Here is a 22,630-nt window from a genome sequence, read left to right on the forward strand (position 1 = left end):
AGCTCCTGTCTTTCTATCCCACACATAGCCATATTAGAATTGTCCTGGTTTCTATCAGGTCTGATTTGTTTTACAAGCTACATGTCACTTCATAACGCAGCAACAGCACATATGTCAATATTGTATTAATACTTACTCAAAAGTAATACTATTGTATTAATACAATATGCTCTCAGCATATTGCCACCATGTCACTGTAATTTAACCCAGCCTATAATCACCCTTTTCTTTGTTTCAGACAAGTTCAACAGCTATGTGACACTGAAGGTACAGAATGTCAAAAGCACAACAATCACTGTGCGGGGGGACCAGCCCTGCTGGGAACAGGATTTCATGTTGTAAGTTGTTGTAGATACAATACAGGTCCTGACAATACTGGTGTTAAATATATATATGTATAGGTAAAACTTCGGTGAAAGCATCGCACAATGTAAATGTAGAAAAATTTTAGTGAAATTCCAATCCCTGATGTAATTCTTTTCACTAAACATTTACTTTTTAACTTAAAACACGTAATGTATGAGAAATGAGTCATTTTCATTTGGGATCTATGGAATCACATTTCCTGTTACTCTGCTGTCAAAACTGTTTAAACAAATCTAACAGTGGTTTAATGGAAACAGTGGAAATGTAAAACTAGTGCTGGAACTACAGGAAACAGGCCTGTTTTTTTGTTTTGTTTTTTTTTTTTTTCAAGTTGTGCAGCCCCCGTGACCCTGGCTTTCAGGAAAAAGCGGGTACAGAAGATGGATGGATGGAAGTTGTGCAGCTCCTACACAATAAAATCTCTTGTTAAACAGCTGCTGTTCATTTCCTCCTTGTAATTCATTGGTTTAATTTCCTCATTTTACGTTCACTGTGAAAGGTATCTATGGTGACGAGAGAGCCGGCACCTTGTCGCATGTGTGTCATTGTTTGTCTTTTGCAACTGTTTGTTTTTCCAGACCTTCATCCTTCTACTGTCCATTAATGAAGTGTCAGCTAGGTGTAATTCAGCATAAAACATAATCATTCATCAGTGTTTCCAGCTAATATTTAACACCACCTGTTACAACCAAATATGTTTTAAAAGACTCTAATGGATGATGACTCAAAACAAGTAAAATCTACTGTAAACTGTATCCTCATTATCTAACCTGTATCAAATACCACTGGATTTTTACATATGCTAAAAAAAAAATACAATGTGTTGTCTGCAAAACTGATGAGCCAAAACATTGTGGCCATAGCATAAATATGAAGCTACTGCTACTGGAAAGTAAGATTACCAGACAGCTGGTGAAAACAGTGGGTTCAGTCACCTATCAGCGGCTCTAATACAACACTTTTTATCCCTGGTGACCTGTGCTAACAACGATGGGAAATGAAACAAACCTGATTCACCATTTGAAAAATTTGTGTCACCATCCCACTGAATATACGCCATTAACTTAAAAAAAGAAAAAGTATCCCGTAGACTTTTCTTGTACACAAACAAGTTTCCGATCAGTTTCACTCACCAAAACACACGGTTTAAAATTATAGGTCGTTAGCCCATAGCTTGTTTTTTTTTTTTTTACTTTTTTTACGTTTTTTTTAAGATAAATGAAACAGATATAGTTAGTGATCTTTGTGATAAGTAATCAGGGAGACGTGAGCATTTGCAAGCTGATTCCAGTCAGTTAGAGAACAAAATGGGATTTATAACCTTATTTGTGTTTTAATAAAAGGGGCTTGAATGACATACAAAATCTTAATGAAATCCTAAACAAAAGATGTCTCTTAGTTAAAATTAGCAACAGTTGGATTTTAAATGCCTTGCGTCATTTTGTATGAGCAAATAATTTGTAAAGCTTTTATGTGTGTCTGGACACCTGGATACTCAGCTCCCTCCCCTCCAGTTCTCTCAATTAGCTGTTCTCTTTGATTTATCTCTTCTCTCATCTTTCTTTTGTTTGGGCTGTCGATAGTTGTAAACTGCCACAGATGAGAAAATGCAAATGCTGTTGTCACAGAGCTCTTTTCTGAAATGATATGCTATTTTAATGCTGTTGTCAAGCTGTTTTTGAGTCCTTTGAATAACGTGTTGAATGACCAAATAAGGCTGGAATGGATTATGACAGCAAATACACAGCAGGAAAGGGGAAGCAGCCTTTGTTTCTCAGACAGTGGTAGGGATTGGGAGTAATTATGTAGAAATTTCTGGTTCGTTGATTTGTGAATTGAATAACATAATTGGAAAGTTTTCTTTTTTTTTTTTTTTTTTTTAACGGAGCCTGAAATTATACAGCTATTGTTTGGTTCTTTTATCTGCTGACATTTCCCGCGCTGGTTATCAGGAAATTTTTTTTTTTTTATTATCAAAGCCTGACATTGTTTGATACTTGACACTTTATTTTCCTTTTGCAACAGTGAGATCAATAGGCTAGACCTCGGCCTCATTGTGGAGGTGTGGAACAAAGGCCTAATCTGGGACACCATGGTTGGGACTGCCTGGATTCCTCTTAAGAGTATCCGACAATCGGAGGAGGTTAGAATACACACCAGTGCATAATGGCATAACAAATTACAAATTCCTAATACATAATATCAAATACCTAATATCCATCCAAGGGTAAAATTACAGCACAGTGTTTTTTTGCATTTCCCTACTGGCAAGATTTGTCAGTAGTACAATATATAGTATTTGACTTTTGCCTCCATAGACATTCACATGCAGTGTGGTTGGAGTTTTGCAGTTACAGCAATAAATGTAGCAGAAATGCATTACTTAATAATTAATAATAAGGACATAGAGTATGTAAAAATAATAGAATAGTAAATGTTCAATTGTCTATCTAGGTAAAAATCGATATACATATGTAATTGCAGGAGGGCTCAGGTGAGTGGATCTTCCTGGATGCAGAGGTTCTGATGAAGGAGGATGAGATATATGGCACCAAGAACCCAACACCTCATCGAGTCCTTCTGGATAGTCGCTTCGAACTGCCTTTTGGTGAGATATCAGAAGTGCCAGTCCTTTTTGTGGTTGTTTTCTTTTTTTTAGCTGGTTGTTTGCTGAACATGAGGCACATTTCAACTAAACAAACCACACTTCTGAAAACATTGACTTTCGTCTCATGTACCTGCTGTGACTGCAGAGGGTGAACAAGTGATGTAGATATCACATTAGTGATTCTGGTTACTTTATGGCAAGTTAAACCATGATCCACTGAGTTGCACAAAGGGAACAAATGTTTCATGTTGAAAGGTCAGCAGTCAGTTTCAGAATCCACAGGAAAAACTATCCAGCCTGGGGCACTGTGTAACAAATTGATGACCTAGAGTAACCTGGTGTGGTGTGGTCTTATGCAACCATTGATTTCTTTTAACTACAAAATATAAAGCTAATAGGAAAACATACTCTACAAGTAGTAACTGTGAGGTGATATTTATTCATTTTCCTGAATTAAGTTAAATCATAACATCCCTAACATTTTCTTTCTTATGTGATGTGAAGAAGGGCACAGATGTTCAACAGTAGAAACAGGGAACCCTTTAATATTTGTCTTACCTTCTAATCTTCTCTGTCTGGTTCCAGCCTGGTTTGTCTTACATAAACTGAGGGCACTGACTCATCACTGGCAGATCTTTCTTTATTAACTTAGGTTCACTAAATATAACTTAATCTTGCACAGGTTGTTCCATTGTGGCCAACAGGATTAAGGAACCAGTAAAAATGCTTTTATATACGATATATATCAAGAACCCCTTTCACAATATATACAGATTCATTGTCTTTCAAGCCTTGATGCTTGGGTCAGCCACAACACACTCATTATACTTAGCTTTAGTCATCAGCGCCAGGTGCCAATGATGATTAAAGTACGAGCTAATTTATGCTATGAATTTAATTTAATTTTTCCATAGTGCAAATCAGTGCTCTCACAGACTGGGGGGTAAAATATCTTCTGTATGTTCCTTGCTCTCTGTGTCCTTGACCACCGATTTCCTTGTATTGTTTCTGTTGCTGGTCTTACATAAACACCTCAAACCTTGTGATCAGAAGACATCAAAGTTAAAACAGAGTATCTGTCTGCTGAGTGGGAGACAGCCTCATTCTGTGGTTTAAAAGGAGACCTTTCAAAGTTGCAGGAGGGCATCATGACTCTCTGTGCCACCAGAGCTGTTCATTAAAGCTGTGGAACGGTGTGTCTTTGAAGCCCTGGCCTTTGAGTGTGTGGCCTTTAATGTGCATCTGTCTACAGTAGAGTGCAAATCCCCCTGAAAAGTGGGAATGGTGAGAGCACTTGAATTTATACAGAACAGTATCTTATCTCAGGTAATAGATATTGGTTGGAGAGACTGGGTTAAGTGAAAATTAGTCATGTCCTATTTATGGCTACATCATTACATGTATGTGGTATGTTGCTTTAGAAACTTTAACTTATTTCATCCTAGATTTGGTTTGCTATGCTGCCGAGACTGTAGCATCTTTGGACATTGGATTTCTGTCGCAGTGTAAAATGTTCCTGTCGTCCTCCTCCTGTAAAAGTTTCTGGCAATTTCTAGTTATTTTCATTTCCTCACTACTAAGAGTCTCATAGAAATTAAACAGGCATATATTGTATTATGATTGACTCCTGGAATATATTGCTTGAAGTCAGAGAGAGCAGGAAGTATTCTTTAAACACACGTTCACATCTGTGTTTGTTGTTTTATTCATGTTTTGGTACCAGACATCCCAGATGATGAGGCACAATACTGGACAGGCAAGCTGGAACAAATCAATACAATGAGAATCCATGATGAGGTAAAGTGCAATTTTAACAAGATTTTACTACTTTCACTAATTTTACTAAAACTGAAGCCAAAAAATGCATCTGTATGTTAAGTTATAAGTTATGTCTAAACATAACATACAGTAGGTTTCTCTTTACTACTTCTTGTGCTAAAAATGCAGAACTGCTATATTTGATGTTGTTAATGCTGGTGGAGTTGTCCTGGTAAACTACTGCAGTACTTATAACATGACACCATAAAAAAACATAGCATGATGCCTGCTTCTTTCTCTCTCTCCTTCTCTTCTTTAGTATCCTCTTCAGGATGATGTTCAAAGTCGCCCACTGCCATTTGCAGCTTCCCAGTGCTGTGAGTGTTCCTGCCCATATTATTCTCCATCTCTAGATGGAGCCAACTCTCCACCCTTCTCTAGCCACCAGGCTTTAACAATATTTTTCTTCACTTTCTTGTCCCTGATTTAGTGCCTAATACAGTAATAGTGGAATCATTTTAATCAGAGAGGAAACTTAAGACTGTGTTTCATTATCAGTCTACCCATATTTTTGAAAACATAACAATAAACCCCCATTATGTTTAAGTCTTACCCTACAAATATTTGTTTTGTGTTTGAACAACCTATACCTCATTTCACCAGGCAACTATTTCGGATGGGCTGACCCACTGAGTATGTAACACAAACTTTGATGAAATTATCCCCCCGACAAATCCTCAGTGATCCCTGCATGTCCTAATGCCCCAGTATCCCCTATTACAATGTAATCTATGCTTTTATTCTCACTATTTCACATTTGTTTTTCTCATTTTCCTTAGTCCCTTTGGCCTCTTCTTGTTTGTTTACTTCTCCTGCCATTTTTCAGTGCTTTGTGTTCATGTCATATAATTGTAATAACACACGTATACTTTATCCAAAAAAACTCATATCAAAAACTTTTTTCTTTCATCCCCTCTCTTTGGAATAGCACACGTTTTGTAGATTTTGCTTGAATTCACTAATAATACTGGGATCCACAACACTGAATATAATTATCTATTTACAGAAAAGAAATTTGAAATTGTGTTTGAATTGTAAATTGTAGTTGCATCACTAAACTGATTGATCATATAGTGACACTATATGTCACTATGACATTTTGTTGTCCTTCAAGTTTACTCTAAGAAATATCAGCAAAATCAGTATATCTTTCACGTCCTCACTTTATCGCTTGAAAAGATAAACTCCAGCTCAGCAGTCCCCTCCACACAGACGTTTTCTGGGGTCACTCTGGGAACTGTCAAGGTCACATTCAAGAAGTGGTTTATGTTGATGCACTTGTTTATAAGCAACCATATTTATTAGAAAGAGACACATTAAGAGTTACCATTTTTTGTAATATGTAAGACTGTGTTCACACAGACATTTGCCTAACATTAGGGGCTATGTTGGTTGGTGTGTTTTTTTTCATGTATAGGCAGGAAAACAAAATAGAATCTGAGTAGTCCAGTTGGAGTCCAGTGAGCAAGAAACCTTAAACTTCCAATTTTATTTTTTTTTTAATTAATTAATTTTTTGCAGTACATCATTTAGCAGAGCCCTGCATGGTGTGTGCAATTCCCACATGCAAATGACAATAAAGGCTGTTTTTGTTTTTGTGAAAATTGTTTGAATGCAGCCTTTTGTTAATATTAATGTACATTTTATTTATTTGAATTGTCATTTCTTAACATGTTCTTCTCTAGCCAATGCTCAAGACTGAATGTCAATTTGCATGAAATTTTGTAATGCTGAAGCACTCTGGCAACAACTGCATTTAATTATCTTTTCTTATTAAAAAACAAGATATAATTGTTTTGTAAAATGCATACAATACATACAGTATGAACAATGCAGTTGATAACAATCTTTTAAAAGTCCATGACCTTTGGCAACTGTACCCCTCTGTTAACCTTGTATCTGCTGATCAACAAACTGTATTTTCTAGATAAGTAACATTTAAATTAGTATGTACGATCTGCTTTCTTGTGAGTAATAATAAGGATTTTTTAAATTGCTTGTTACGTGAAACAATTTCAGGAAAGTTTCAGGAAACAATAATTTATTCAGCTCATCTTGTTTCAGCTCTGGATGATCAGGACAGTGCTGTAGATGACCGGGATAGTGACTACCGCAGTGAAACGAGTAACAGTCTGCCTCCACGTTACCACACAACGGCACAGCCCAACTCCTCCATGCATCAGTATCCAATTGGGCCTCGGCCGCAGCACCACCCAGACTCCTGCACAGACTCTGTTCACAGTTTTGACCTGGACTACAGGGATCAGAGAGGAACTAGGTAGACAGATACCACACAGATACACACACTGACTCCTTCAGTCACCTTCACTCCCTCTAGTACTCAAGATGAAACACCGACTTTCTCACCTAGCTGCATACACTTAGCCAGGATTTTGGAATCTCACTTTAGAGCTTATTTCTGACCCCCTTTTTACTCAAACTCAAACAGTCAGTTAGCCATACGGTGTGATTTACAGTGGCAAAAAACTCAGTTTGACCAAGAATCTAATGTAGTCTTTTGTGTGAGCTGCTTTTTCTTTATACCATAGTTCATTCAGCTGCTTCAGTAGACATAGAGGGGGATATACTCTAGAGATGGAGTTGGCTTGCATCTTTGGTGCTAGAGTGCTAGAGTGGATTCAGATCTCTAGTTTTTTAATTCATACTGTGGTGGTCCACATCAGGAGACATATCAAGACTATTTCTTTGCTTTGGATGAAATCAGGCTATAGTTGAAATGGCATGTGTGGTGATTGTTATTCTAATTATTATATTATTATTGAATATTACAGTTCTTGTTACACTACTGTTATAAAAATCAACACACGGCTGTTTAGATGTCAGAATTAGTTCATAAGGCATATTGTCTTATGGTGCATGGAGTCTACTTTTGTCCATTCATGGATTATCATGGAATACATGTGTATCAGTGAGATTGCTGCAAATCTGCCTGTGTGAACTGATAGGGCGTTGATTGAGATAATTCTGCATCAGAACCAAAATTGCATTATAGCCAAGAAAATCTCATTGTTCATGTTGGTGCTCATGTTTATGTCTTTGTCTTGTGGGTCTGTTGTATCAGTTAAAGTTCCTGGTAGTTTGAAAGACTGAATTTGGCTTAGCCATAATGCTTCAGAAATCCCTCTCTCACGCATGTAGGGAGTTGATCAGTGACATAAACACGCCTGTCTTTGGTGATGGAAAAACATTTTAATGCACACCATATCATGGTTATTTATTGTCCTTTGTAGTTTAGGCTGATATTTGAAGTGCTGATTAGCGTTGCTGTTACTGTGGGAAACTAAGATATCAATTCACAAGCGCACACATACACACACTCACATAGTTTTATTACCTGTGCACAATAAATTGTATATCAGTGTATTGCTAGGTAATTCCTGTATTGTTTTCATGGTAGTGTAGCTTTTTGATGACAGTGTAATAAAGCTGTTGTCATGTTTCAAGAACACTGAAAACTGCTAAATGTGTATGTAGCCTATAATCTCTGGTAAAAATGTATTACAGCTTAGTTATTACTAAGTTAAAGAGCGTATTTGTGGCTTTACATTTGCATGAAACTGTTTCTTGTCTTAATTTCTCCATTTATTGTTTTGCTTAACTTGTATTCTGTTTGCATTTTCCTTCTTGTTTGTTTGCATCTTCTTTTCTGTCCCTGCTTCCTTTCCCATCCTATTAAATCTGTTCTTTAACCTAAATTAGCTCAGTACACCAGAAAGGAAGGGTCAGAATTATACCTGTAGATTCTGGCATGGGGGTTGAAGATTGGGAAAACAAATACAAAGGGCGGGGCAAGCCTCAGCTGAGTGACTTCTTAGATGATGAGGAAGATACCGTTATCCTTCGAATGACAAGACCTGACCCTGAGCTATCACGCACCTCTATCCATCAAAATATTCAACGTAGTGGTTTTCTGCCTGCCACCTATCCTGAAGGATATGACACCATTGATCGGCGGCGAAAGAAAAAGATAAGGGACTCAGGAGGGTTGCTCAGTACAGAGACAGACAAATTGAGGGAAGATGCTTTTCCCCCTGCACTGCTCTGTGAAAAGAGAGGGGAGTTGTCTATGGAGCAGGTAACAAAAGCGCTGGAAGAGGAGGAGCATATGACATCATGCCTCAGGCCATACAAAAATGGACTTCTCTACAAGACAAGAATGTGCACTAAAAATGAGCTAGACAGCACTTTGGAGAGTTATGTGGCATACAAAAAAGAACAAGACATGAGATTGAGGGCACGCTTTGATTTTAATTTAGAGAATTCTGAGGATCTGCCCTACTCTGTCGAAACAGAGGAGGATACTGACTTTGAAGACTTTCCAGAGAATACAAGACATTACATAGATAGATATTCATTCTCCTATAAGGGCCACATGGAAAATTCTCAGGTTCTTTGGGAGAAAAAGTGTGGGAAAGCTAAAATTGGAGGACGGGCTCGGGAGGCAATGCTGTCTCCTGTAGAGGAACCAAGTGATGAATATGTAGACCCTATGGATGAGCTGCAGTGTCTAGTTGAAACAGTTTCTGAATATCTTGCTGAAAAAGAGGAGGAAATTAGCAGGTATGGTTCCCTTCCTAAATCAAGCAAATCTAGGCTGTCATCTCAGGGTAGCAATAGAACTGATTCTTTTGGAGAGGACCAAAATAGTTCGTCAAAAGACCTAAGATTAGAAACCCAGCCAAACACTTCTTCTGACCCGGGCATGTCAGGAATGAAAAATGCCATGAGCTCATTATTTAGTTCTCTCACTGACAGAGTTGGAGGGCTCCCCAAACAGCCTGTTTCATCTCTACAACCGCCATCTGCACAACCCTCAAAATCTGGACTAACAAAACTGTTGTCCTTAATTCCTAAATCAAACAGCTCAGCTCCTGTAGCTGTTGTATCTCCAGTAGAAACCTCTCCTGAAAAATCATTCAATTCTTTGCATTTTCAGCAACCATGTGATGCAACAACAAACGGTTGTGTTGAAGAAAAAAAAATTCAGACTCAAACAAGTACAAAAGAACATTTACCTGAGTTTGTGACCAAACCTCAAGGTGCTTCAAGAAACTCAGTCTTAGGGAAATTAAATCCTTTAAAGCTTTTTTCATCAGGAGATAATGAGAGCTCAGCTGAATACAAACATGCACCAGAGTCTACATGTTCTCAAGGCCATGTACAATGGGAAGAGAAATGTGTTTATCAAGCTAAACAGTCAGTGGTGACAGAAGATGGTAGGAACATAGAAAGCATAAGAAGTTCAGTGGAAGTGAAACAGCTGGGGCAAAATCAAAATGGGAGAGAAAATCTTAAGATGTACCAAGCACAAAATGTGTCTGTTCCGAAGCCAACAAAGCTGACTGACCAAACACAATCAGTAAGCACTGGATTTTTTAGCCCTTTGAAGAAGTCATTAAGTTCGTTAATCACAACTGCTGTCCCTGTTCCACCTCAGGGTGCACCACCTGTGGCAGTTTATCCAGTGTTTAGATCCACTCAGGATCTCAACCTAGAGAAACCAGTGGAAGGGCTGTCAATAAATAGTAAGTCTAAACCTCCTTTCTTGTCCTCTGAAAATGTTTCCACTCAGCATTGTCCCAAAGCAGAGGGAGGCATAATCTCTGGTTTTTTAAAGTTTGCATCTAGTGAAGATGTCAGTTACAGCACAAACATGCAGAATCCTGTGCAGTCATATCATGAATTAACTTCAAAAACCTCCACTACCTTTACACAAAATTCTGCTGTACCTCAGGAAAACACTGAGAAAGGACGGTTATCTACCCTGTTTAACCCTACATATCCTTCTGCTTCAAATCAGCTGTTTACCAGTGAGCAGCAATCTCAAAAGAGCAAATTATCATCTGCCTCACATGCTCAAAATACATCGAATCAGAAACCAACAGCAACCCCTCATGGAATGCAGCATCACACTCCTGTTCAGCCTGAATCACAAAGTTTTTTGACAGGCTTATTTAAAGGTAGCTCGACCGAGGACATCTCGCATTTGGATCATAATCAACCCAAACAAGGAGGATTGCTGTCAGGACTTCTTAAATTTGGCTCTACCAGTGACCTCTCTGGGAGTTTACAGCAGCAGGCTTCCCATAGTAATCAACAACCTGGGAATACTGATCCCCAACAATTTCCATATAACCCTCCACCACAACAAAATTCTTCAGCTATACAGATGGGAGGCGTTCTCTCAGGTCTATTGAAATTTTCTTCAGCTGAAAAGAGACCACAAAATGTACAGCATTCTGAAACTGAAAAGCAGAGGAACATCCCCGAAAATCACTCTGTCAGTCAACAGCAGACTTCAGATGACACACAGCAAACACGTCCTCAGCAAAAGGGACTGTTTTCTAGTCTATTTAAGCTTGCATCATCTGAGAATATTCCAGGGAGCCAAACAGTTCTGCAGGAACAACGCAGTGTTCATCAGGATCAAGAAACTTTGAACCCACCAAATAGTCAAGGTCCAAATCGAGGGGTTCATCTCAGGAATAGAGCATCGAGTCAGCAAGTGGTTCGAGAGGACAACAGTGCATGGTGTTTTACACGACAACAGACTGTACCACTCCAGCAACCAAGATCCCAGCAAGGCGGTCTTTTATCTGGTCTTTTTAAATTTGCTTCAGCAGACAACATAAGCACACAGCAGCACCCATTAGCACAACAGCATGGAATTAGTTCAAGCAGGCTCAGCCACAATTCTGACAAAAACCAATCACAAAATGGCTCAACACAAAAAACATCTCAGTCAAGTGGTTTACTTTCTGGATTGTTCAAATCCTCCTTAGAAAATAAGGCTCAACAACAGCAGCCTGAAATTATCCATGAGCCACAACAACAGAAGGAGTCAGTAAATCAATCTGGAGTGTTTTCAGGGTTGTTTAACAAATTAACAAAATCATCTGAAAACATTGACACAACATGCCAGACACTTAATCAGAACGATAATAATTGTACAGTCACAATGAAGACCTCACTGCAACCACAGTCATGCACAGATGCAACCCAGCAATTATCACAAGAACATCTGGAGAAGGAGAAAAGGGTTCCACAAACTTCTCAGCAAAGGTTTTTAGCTGGACTGTTTAGCAAAAATGTAACTGAAGAGCCATGTAGTCATAAACAAGTTGAAACATCAGCTAACATTACAGAACAACAGACCTCTTCAAATAAATCCACAACGATAAATTCACACATATTAAAAAATGCAAGCACATACTTAGGAAAGGACAGCTGTCCAAGTATGCTTCCAGATTCATTTAATGCAGCACAGAGCAGACATGCTTTAATCAGTGCACCTGTTTCAATAGACATTGAGAGTTTAGACTTAAGAACATCAAGTACTTTTGCAAGATCTCTTCAGAGTCAAGCTGCATACTCCTCAATTAGCACAGATAATTTATCTCATTTGTATTATTCTGGCTCAATTCAGTCAGTTCACCCAATGGCATATAGTACAGGAAATATTCATTCCATTTTACAAAGCCATAAAACTTCTTCAGGTATGACCATGAAGCCATATGTTGGAGGAAGCTCACCCTCCTTGTGTGGAGCTGAAGGCCAAAGTCTGTACTGTGGCCAGTTATCCCCATATGAGAAAAGTCCCTTTTATGAAGAAAACCAGTGGATCCGTGAAAGTGCTCTCTGGCAGCAGTTTCAGAATGATTCACTGAGGGTTCAAGAGAATGACCAAAGATATAGCCAGAGCTGTACCACTCTTCCCTGTAGCACTGCAAATATCAATCAGTTATTGAACCTCCCTGCACCATGGCAAGATACGGTTTGTCACTCAGATCAAATTGGACCATATCACATTGAGGGACAAAGATATGATAATTCATGCCTCAATAGGAAATTATGGAACAGTTATGAAGATCTAAGAAAGACAGAATATTCAGCTAATGATGAGGGTGCATTGAACTTAACTACTAAACAGAGCAATGCGAAGTGTGAGTACTTATTTAGCGATGGTAGCACTTACAGCTTGAATGGTGTTTCGTTTCATGAAGGCTATTATGAGGAGACTGCACCAAGTTTGTCTTACTCACCTAACTGGCAATATGGAATAAATAATGCAGTCCTACAAAATTATCATACTGATGGCATGATCCATAAGAGTCAGTTTAATTTGAACCTACCAATGAATTCACATTGTGCTTCAGATGGTAATGTTGAAACGGAAGACTCCCTGTACCTTGAAGACACTGAATGGTATCAGCAGTGGCTGGCACTTATGGAGCAAGGAATGTGGTGGGCAGCAGATGATGGTGACTGTGGCTACTTTGTTTACACAGATCATGAGTATATCTATGCTCTGCTTACAGATGCAGCAGGTGAATATGTCTATGCATGTGCCCCTGAAGGCGAGGCTTGGGGAAATGCGCAGGAATTGGATACTTTTCCCAGTGCTTGGCTACACAATGAAATGGTTTTAGTCTGTGGCTTTAAAATTCCACTATATAATGAGGATGAGCTTCTTTGGCTACCTGGTCAAGAACACAGTGATTCTCAGCTTCTCAATGCCCCACTAGATTTGTCTGCTGCCTATAGAAAAGGTAATCAGATAATGAATTTAAATCTGGAGCAATTCTCTGAACTGTTTGAAAATTCGTTTCTGTCACAAGGGCAACAAAGTATAGATTTCACATCATACACATTAAACAAAGTCAGAATGGATCCAAGAGAGCCCAGTTATGTCTATGAAGACCAGTGCAAAGATGTTATTGACCTTTCTTGTCATAATAAAGACCGTACTGGCCCTTATTGGAACAACCAGCAAATGAAGACACTTCTTGCTCAAAAGGTTGCAGTTTCCCTGAACTTGACTCCAACTGCAGATTCCAATGAGCATCTATTTTACAGCTGTTACCAACCTAGCCAAAGGCGGCGTTTGTCCACTGGTGTTACAGTGAAACATGTAGATGATGTATCAGAGGAAGAATGGAGGAAAAGAGTGTCTCCAGGAGCAGAACAACCTAATCGTCAGGTCAATAGGGTTTCATCCATGATATCCTCTGTTGTAGGCAAACCATCACAGGTGAATTTTGATAAATCTAGTAACCTCTCCTGTGATCAAACTCCTGAGAGACATTCTATGAACATTCTTTCATCAGGTTTCCAAAGTCTGAAATCAAAGATCATCAAAGAAGAATCAACTCCAGTTGCCACTCAGCCGGAGAGTGTTAAACAACAGATGCACAAGCCAGCTACCACACAGGGAAGAATTTTGCCCGTAATACCAGCAACTGCTGAAGTGACTCACACCACAACACAATCACATACAACTTCATTGAAACCTAGACTTTCACGTCAGACTACTATGGTACAACAAGCAGCTACACCAACACAGCCCCATGTCACAGTACAATCAGGATCAAAAGAACAGATTTCTAAACCTGTGCCACTTGTACATTCTGCAGTTGATAAGTCACTGGATATACCAGTGGAGAAACCATCTGAACAACCACAGGCAGGCTTTATGAGCTTTCTGAAATCTGCAGTAGGAATGGAGGAAACCAAGCCAGATGCCCAGAAATTGTCTCAAACATCTTCCAGTCAGCAGAGCAGAACTGGCAGCACTACTTTACAAGGCAGTACTTCTAAAATTACAGAGGCTACAGGAGTGTCAAATCTGTTTGGATCAATTAGTACCCTCTTTAATACCGAACCCCCTCCACCACAAAAACCACAAATGAAAACTAGTGTTACAGAGAGTTCACTGACATCAGCAGCTAGACCAAAAGGTATACAGAGACAACAAACAATGGACCACAGTGGTAGCTCTCAGCCCATGCAGAGCCAGTCCCCAAACAAAATTGTATCTCAAGTACTTTCTCCCAATTCTTCCACTATGCCATCTACAGAACAGATGAAACAGGAAGGTGGAACTAAACCATCTACTGGACTGTCTGGATTTTCAATTGGAGAAATGCTAGCAGGGTCAACAATAGCTTCACAATCTGGACCCACACCTCAAAAACCTGCAACAGCTACAGCTCCACAAGAAGAGTCACTTGGTAAAAGTATATTATCAGTGTTTAGTGGGCCCAGTCATCAGCATGCTGACCCTAAAACTGGTCCCTTGCCTCAAGCACATGCACCAAGTACAGCTCCACAACCTCCTCAACAGGAATCACTTGGTAAGAGTTTATTATCAATGTTTGGAGGATCAAGTTCTCCTCAGCCACCTCCTCAATCCAAGCCTGCTACTGAGGCACCAAATCAGGGAACTGCTCTTCCAAAAGACCCCGCATCTACAGGATTCCTTTCCATGTTTGGTGCTCCCAAAACCCAACAGTCTCAAGCCCAAACAGGATCTCTTCTAGGGGGAATTCTGCCTGGGTCATCAAGTTCATCTGAAAGCCCCATGAAGGGACTGTTGTCAATGTTTAGTAATCCCACTCCTGCACAATCTCAGCCAACAACAAGCTCACCTCAGTCAAGAGTAACTCAGTCACAAACTCAAGAAGGAGAACATCACAAACAACCTAAACCACAAGTACCACCTCAAGCACAAGGTCAGCCAGCTTCCTCTGTACTTGGTGGAATACTGGGGGGCTTGTCAAATACTAATGAAAGTCCAAGAAAACCTTTGTTCTCCATGTTTAGTAGTCCCAGTACTCCTCAAACACCACAAGCTGGCAAAAGTTCAAATATGTATTCCACAGCAGGGACCGCAGTTCCCAAAGACCCTGTGAAGAGTATGCTCTCTGTTTTTAATGATGCTATTTCATCTCCACAACAGACTTCAAATTTATCATCTGATATTGTTACTGCTACCAAAGAGCAACCAGCTACTCATGTACAACATGCTTCTTCACAGATGTCATCTGTTTCCAGTAGCCATGTCCTGGCAGCAGCAACTTCTAGTGAAATATCAAGTGAACTCTCAGACAGCAGTTATAGTGTATGCATGAAAACAAATTCTAAATGTGTCACTGTGCAAAACAAAACAAGTACAGAAAATGTTCCCCTACATTGTTCTCTCCCTAAACAGTCACCTTCTGGCCTTTTGTCTGTGATCAGTGGATCAGGCCCACAGACTCCATCCTCCCAAGGTGAAACTTCAGATGGTCCAGGATTAATTTCTGGAACCAGCACTGAGCCTAGTGTTTGCCAGTCAGGCCATTTATCTACAGGGTCTGCATCTGGATCATCAGGCCCCCAGGATTCCTCAGTGTTGGGAGGCCCTTCACAGCAAACACCAACTTCTCAAATAGATGGATCATTACCCTGTGGTTTAATAGGAGGTTCGGCACCTCAGGCTGTACCTCAAGTTAGTCCAAACAAGACTGAAGACTCTGCTCCTCAGGCAGCAGTACCTCAGGGAGGCACATCCTTACTAGGAAGCTTATTTGGTAGTTCTTCTCCCCAAGCTGCTGGATCTCATACTGGAGGGTCTATTTTAGGTGGAATTTTTGGAGGATCAGCATCTCAAGAACCTCAGACTTCTCGGCCCTTTGGTGGAATATTAGGAGGGACTGCCACCCAGACCTCAACGCCTCAAAATAGTAGCTCTATACTGGGAAGTATTTTGGGTGGGTCATCTTCTCAAAGAGCTACTGTACAGACTGGTGCATCATTTCTGGGTGGCATTTTCCCTGGAGCAACTGCTCCTAATGAGATGCCTGGTAAAAGTTTACTTTCTATGTTTGGAGGATCTGGTCCACCTACAACACCCACAGGTACACCAGCATCTAATGATGACAAGACAACTACAGCTCTTACCAAAACTACCTCAGGTGTAACTATTTTACAGAAACCCACTGATGACAATAAAACTGCTGCAACTGTTCCTGATCCTTCTGTTTTTAATACTGATACTAAAAGCAAAGAGCAGACAGAAACACCTCAGCAACTTGACAGTACAGTTCAGGGTCTTCAGACAGGCTTGTCAAAAACAGATGGCGATGTAAGGGAAGAAGTTAATTGCAAGCCAACTGCATTAGCTGATAATGTTCAAACTAAACAATCTGAAATCTGTGCGGCAGTTAAACAGCCAGAGCTTTTGGGTGGTCATTCAAGTCAAGATACAATGTCACCCAAAGTCAAAGAGGAAACACAACCCACTCATTCAAGTCCTGTGGTCCAGGGACAACAGAACTCTCCACAGTCAGAGAAATCTGTTGGTGACTCATCAGCAGAAACAGTTACAGGCTTTATGTCTTCACTTTTTAAGTCAGCATCATCTCTTACTGAAAGCCCTCAGCAACAGCAGAAAATCTCTACACCACAAGCAGCTGCTGGTCAGACTGGAGCATCACTATTGGGAGATATTTTGGGGTCCAGCACCCCGACAGTAACTCCCCAAACCGGGGGGTCATTATTAGGAGGTTTATTTAAAGGGTCAGCTCCTCAGTCTGGTCCTCAAACCACTGCTTCCCCCAGTGGAGGCTCGATATTAGGTGGAATATTTGGAGGAGGATCCACTGCCAAGTCTGCAGGTCCCCAGACTGCTGGATCGATACTAGGTGGGATGTTTGGAGGATCTGCAGCAACAGCACAGCCTGGTGGCTCTTTACTTGGAGGAATGTTTGGAGGAGTCACTGCTCAGACTGCAGGATCACAGACTGGAACATCAGTACTTGGTGGTTTAGGTGGATCATTATTTGGGGTTATGGGACAAACACCGAAGACATCTGAACCAATGTCAGCTGAGCCCAAATCAACACCTGGAACTACTCCAAAGCCACAGATAAAGAATGAAAGTGTGCCATCAAAAATAGCTCCATCTGGCACTGCCACTAATACAAATGAAATCGTAGACTCAACCAAATCAGATATTGATCACATTAAATTGTGCAGTGTAACAAGCAATGGAGTTATGCTATCTGAGGCAGCTTGTGCAGAAACAGCTGCTGTTACTAGTACTTCAATAAGCATTGCATGTGACCTTACACAGCAGGAAGATGACACTGTAAAAGAAAAGTCAGCTGCTGAAGAAGAGGTGATACATGAGGACCCTATGATAATTAAAGGAGACCCTGAGAGTAAAGAAAGTGACAAATCAATACCACCTGATCATCAAGATGCAAATACTCATATAGCTCCTCCAGTTAATCAGTTGCCCAATAATGTAGAGTCACCACAAGCCAAGTCTGTGTTTGGGTTTATATCGGCACAAAGTGATGCAGGAAAGTCTCTTGGATCCTTATTTTCACCAACAGTACCATCAGTACCTCAAACAGATGCAGGCAGTGGTTTGTTTTCAGGATTAAAAACCCTTTCTGAAGGCCTGTTTCAAGACAACAAAACTGCTGCTGGAAAGCAAGAGCAACCCACGACCTCATTATTTGGATCAAAGTTAAGTTTTCCCTGGCAGGCAGAGCCATCCAAACCACAGTCTGTCCCAGTTGTAACATCTCAACCCAAAACTAAACATGTGGCAACATGTGTTGTAACACCTACTGTACCAAAAGTTGCACCACCTGATGATACCCCAAAACCTAAATTGGTAGGTTCTACAGATGATATAGCAAACCTTCAGATTTGCATCTCCACTCCTGAAGTAGATCCTTCAGCATCCCTGAGCCCAAAGGAAAAGGAAATGCTTGTAGATACATACCCCTCTGCAGGTTCTGCCTCTGAAGTGCAGCTGGACAACCAGTCCAAGATGGATCTGTTGAATGCAAAAAGGCTAGTAAAAGCATAAAAACATGTGTTTCCCCTCACTGTTCATGATGCATTGACATTTTCAAAAAAAAAAAACAAAACAAAATGCATTCTCTGTCCAGCTCTGCGATCCATCCTCACTAGAATAGTTCAATATTTATGGTTTATGTGTGTGTGTCTGTATTGTTTCATAGGTATGCCTTCTGGCTAACATCTAGATCATTTGCACACCATTTCATAACAGAATTCCAAAACAAAATTTCCATATTTACAATATGCAATGATGGACAATTCACAAAAAATAATGATCATTTTTTAAGAGAGTGGATACCTGACCTTCTATACTTAAAGGATGTCCATTTTGACTGTAGTCATTGTAGTTCTGCCCTTTCAAATGAGTAAGATTAAAATTTGAGCTAATGCAAATGTGGTGGTGGTTGTTTGATACATTTATTTTCCTTTGCATTTGGTGAAGGCGTGCATTTATGTATCAAATATAAACAGTAATTGATGTAAATTTTGAAACTGGAATTCTGATTTGTGTTGTGTATTGTTTTATATATGGTGAAAATTATTTTCTTTGACAAAGAACATATTTAAAACAATTGCTATTTGACCAAATATTTGCACCTTGATCCTAATAATGAAATGAGTTATGTATGGCACTTTACAAAAGGTAAAAAAAGAAAACCACAGATCATAGATCTGCATATTTTATTGTTCACATCAGGCTGTACTTTAATCCCTGCCTTTATGAGACACTAACCATCATACACCATTTATGTGTGTTCTGTCTTGTGAATAGAAAAGTATTGACAATAATAATATGCAGATACAATTCTGTGTGTCTTTTTATAAGGACTAGCACTTATAGGGCATTTTATTCTTCACACCACAAAATTGAGCATACTCTAAGCAAATGCATTGTATAATGTACATGCCAACATATTGACACATTTTTAATGTTCTTATTATTTTCCAACATGCAGCAGCCAAACTGCGAAGTTGGGTACTTTTTGGCATGATGTGTCAAACCCCTGGAGAGAATATTTAAGTGGACTTTTGCTAAATAGTTAGTACACAATTCTTGTTAGATAGGCAGGGTTTATTACTATCCAAAAAACCTGTTGATCGTATTTATCTTTTCAACAATATGAAAGTTGTTGATACTGTTTCTAACATGAGAGGTTAAAATTAGTTTTATATAATAATCCACACTTGTCACACTAGAAGAAAAATACAAAAATATATGATACATATAAATATTTATTTTCCCTGCAGTTCTGATTTCAAAACAAAAGTATTCTTACAGTAAATGTTTTCCTCACTCCTTTCTCACCATTGTAGTCCGGTGGAAAGTAGTCGCTTTGGGTCATCAGGAAATCTAAGCCAGACCAGCTCCCAACTTAGTGAGACTGGTCAGGAGAGCACTGGAGTGTCAGAGCTGGAGGAGTCCTTCCACTCCTACCACAGCACTGGCTTTCACCCTTCAACTAATGGGCAGCCACATGCAAACGGACATCTTCCTACCATTGGACACTCTACGGTCAGTGAGAAGGACATACATAGGCTGTCCTCAGAAGTAGAACGAGGCCTGAAACGTGACATTCTAACAGAGAGGGGGTCCTCTTATCGCCAAAGGTACTATTTCTGTTCAGAATTCATTTCACTTTTGTATTTGCTATAATAAAGATTAGTGAGAACTGTGAGACTGTCTCCAGGTTGTTCTGCTGCTTTACACTAAAACCTTGTAAACTAGGTTTCATGATGATGGGCCACCATTACCCTTTTCGCCAGCCAGAGTTCGTTGGTTGAAGGTCATCAACAAAATCAGGGTTCAGCTCCGGGAGGTAAGCACTGTCCATACATCCTACACCAGGATTTTCTGTCCCTCTTCTTCCTTGCTCCACAACAGATACCCAAAGAATTGCATACACATACATTTATAAACAGATCATTCAAAGTGGTTGAGCTGAACCTCTCTGATTGTTTAAGAAAATGCATCAAACTTTTTATAACCGTTTTGTAATTGCACTTTCTTTGATACTTAATATTTGCAACTAAATCTATGCTCCTCTGCACTTTTGTGGTTACAAACATTAACTCCTGTGGACTGTGAATTACACAGATAGATATCTGGGCAGCAACAACCTCCTGGGGATTCAGTGTTTTGCTAAAAACACACATCAACAACAAACACTTTCAGGTTAAGAGTGAGTGTATTGATTTGGTTTTCCCCACTCATGCATGCTGTCCATATCCTGCCAACATGATATTTTAATTGCACCTAGGTAGTCATAATCTTTCTCTTTTGCACCATATCTGTCTTTTTTCCTCATATTGATCCACTCTCAAATACTGTTTCTGGACAGTTTGTCCAGTCTGTGAAAACACCCAAATCTCTGTCCCAACTGGGGTTCATTATCATGCTTAAGCCTTTTGAGGGCGCAGCAGTAATGGATCAGCTCAGCTAACCCTTGCCTCCATTATAATTATTGGTTTGCATGAACTGGTTGTGGAAGAGCATGCACTGCAAATGATGGCTGACTGATGACATGAGTAGTGGATGGATAGCAAGATGAAAGCTCTGGAAGTGGCATTCATTATAGGACATATAAGAAAAAAAGAGTGAATGAGACCGAGAGCTGGCAGTCTTACAGCTTCAGATTAGCTTTGTGCTGAAATACATTGGCAGAGGACAGAGGGAGAGAGAGCAGAGAAAGCATGCATGAGGGTGGGAGGGAAGTAGTGTTGGCTACTTAACCGAGGGTAAACTGCTGTGTGATCGTGGTTTACCATTGCCATTCCAGTGGTAGAAATGAGGGATTTAGCACTTCTGCATCTCTGCTAGTTAAAGAAGATCTGTTGGTTTTATTGAGACAAAACAAGGCATTTTATAGTAAATCTACATATACATTTTGAAGAAGGATAGGGGAGTTGTTACTGATCATGTGTGTGGATTTATTCAATCTTGCAAGATGATATCTAGAGGGTTTTCTTGATTATATTTTTCCTATAAGGTAAGGATTACATTTTGCATGTTGATACAATACATTCTAATAAATATATCTGTTGTTATATGCACTTAGTCTAGTTTGTACAGTTACAGTAATACTTGGTAATGTTAATATTGTAAATGAAACTTGTTCGGTCTGTGGCCATTGAATACATCTTAGTAACTGCACATGCAATACTGAACGTCAGCTTGTTTCAGCACTCAGTTGATCTACATTCCAATAATAAATGTTATTCTTTAATGAAAAGTCAAGCTAAACATTTCAAATACAGGGAAACTGTCTTTGTTTTTTTTATCCAGGCCGCAGACCATTTAAAAATGACAGAAAATTACTATTGATTACTATGACTGACCAGGAAAATGGGCCTGACTTTGAATTAGACTGCACGTGTGAAAGGAACAGTGCCCCATCAAAACTGTCGCTAAATTGGCTTTTCAGGATTATTTGGTATGTAATGTTTTAACGAAAAATGTATGTAAGGCAGAAATTACTGTTCATATGAACTTTTAGAGGATTAAATAAGATTAAAAAGATTAAAACTTATATTTGATTTGTAAGTAAAATATTCACTGCTAATTTTGTATAGGCTGATTCGGTTTAGCTGACAACTTTGTTTCAAATTCAGTAATGAGGAGGGAACTTCTATTCTTATATGCTTAGTTATCATTTTTTTTCTTACAAAACTCTTATCAGGCTAACGCACACCTTCATTGCTTAAAGTGTTTATTAGAGACCTCCAGGGCAAGAATGGGTTAATATAATTAGTAGTCTTAGGAATAACTTACTTAAGGCACATTGTTAAAAAAACATTTTTGTCATAAATAAATTTACAAAATAATTGTAGTCAGTTTGTTCATTCAAAGAATGGAAAAAATCAACATTTGGCTTGTTTAAGGCTGTAATTAAAGGAAACATTTTTAGGAGACCTTCCAAAGCTAAAGCTGAAACCCCTAATTTGATGGAGAGTTACAGCAAGGAAACAAGTGAGAAGCATTTGCTACTTCATGTAGTTGATAAAATTAGTGCTGCACACTCCAAATTCCAAAATACGTTTATATTATCTAGTACAAATAAATCTTACTGTGTCAAGACAGTTTAAGGTCTTTATTCAGGTTGAGTTTTAAGCAGTATTATTCTCTTACCTGTCTTTGAGCTTTAGTGGCAGTCAGCAGGAGCTGTTGTTTGTACAATAATA

General features: G+C 39.3%; 1 protein-coding gene across 5 annotated transcripts in view; it reads left to right on the forward strand.

The window, feature by feature from the left end:
* Positions 1-22,630, forward strand: part of LOC113124736 (protein unc-13 homolog B) — a 54,567-nt gene that overhangs the window by 9,148 nt on the left and 22,789 nt on the right. For all 5 annotated transcript variants that reach the window (XR_004463186.1, XM_026297818.1, XM_026297820.1 and 2 more), the window contains exons 3-10: positions 239-338; positions 2,392-2,509; positions 2,851-2,974; positions 4,698-4,771; positions 5,052-5,109; positions 6,857-7,070; positions 19,766-20,059; positions 20,178-20,268. Coding sequence is in view for 4 of the 5 variants with exons in the window: in XM_026297818.1 (XP_026153603.1) it covers positions 239-338; positions 2,392-2,509; positions 2,851-2,974; positions 4,698-4,771; positions 5,052-5,109; positions 6,857-7,070; positions 19,766-20,059; positions 20,178-20,268 (1,073 nt within the window). In the remaining variant the exon portion in view is untranslated. The remainder of the gene's footprint in view (positions 1-238; positions 339-2,391; positions 2,510-2,850; positions 2,975-4,697; positions 4,772-5,051; positions 5,110-6,856; positions 7,071-19,765; positions 20,060-20,177; positions 20,269-22,630) is intronic.

The sequence above is a fragment of the Mastacembelus armatus genome, chromosome 12 (genome assembly GCF_900324485.2).
Source record: "Mastacembelus armatus chromosome 12, fMasArm1.2, whole genome shotgun sequence".
NCBI lineage: Eukaryota > Metazoa > Chordata > Actinopteri > Synbranchiformes > Mastacembelidae > Mastacembelus > Mastacembelus armatus.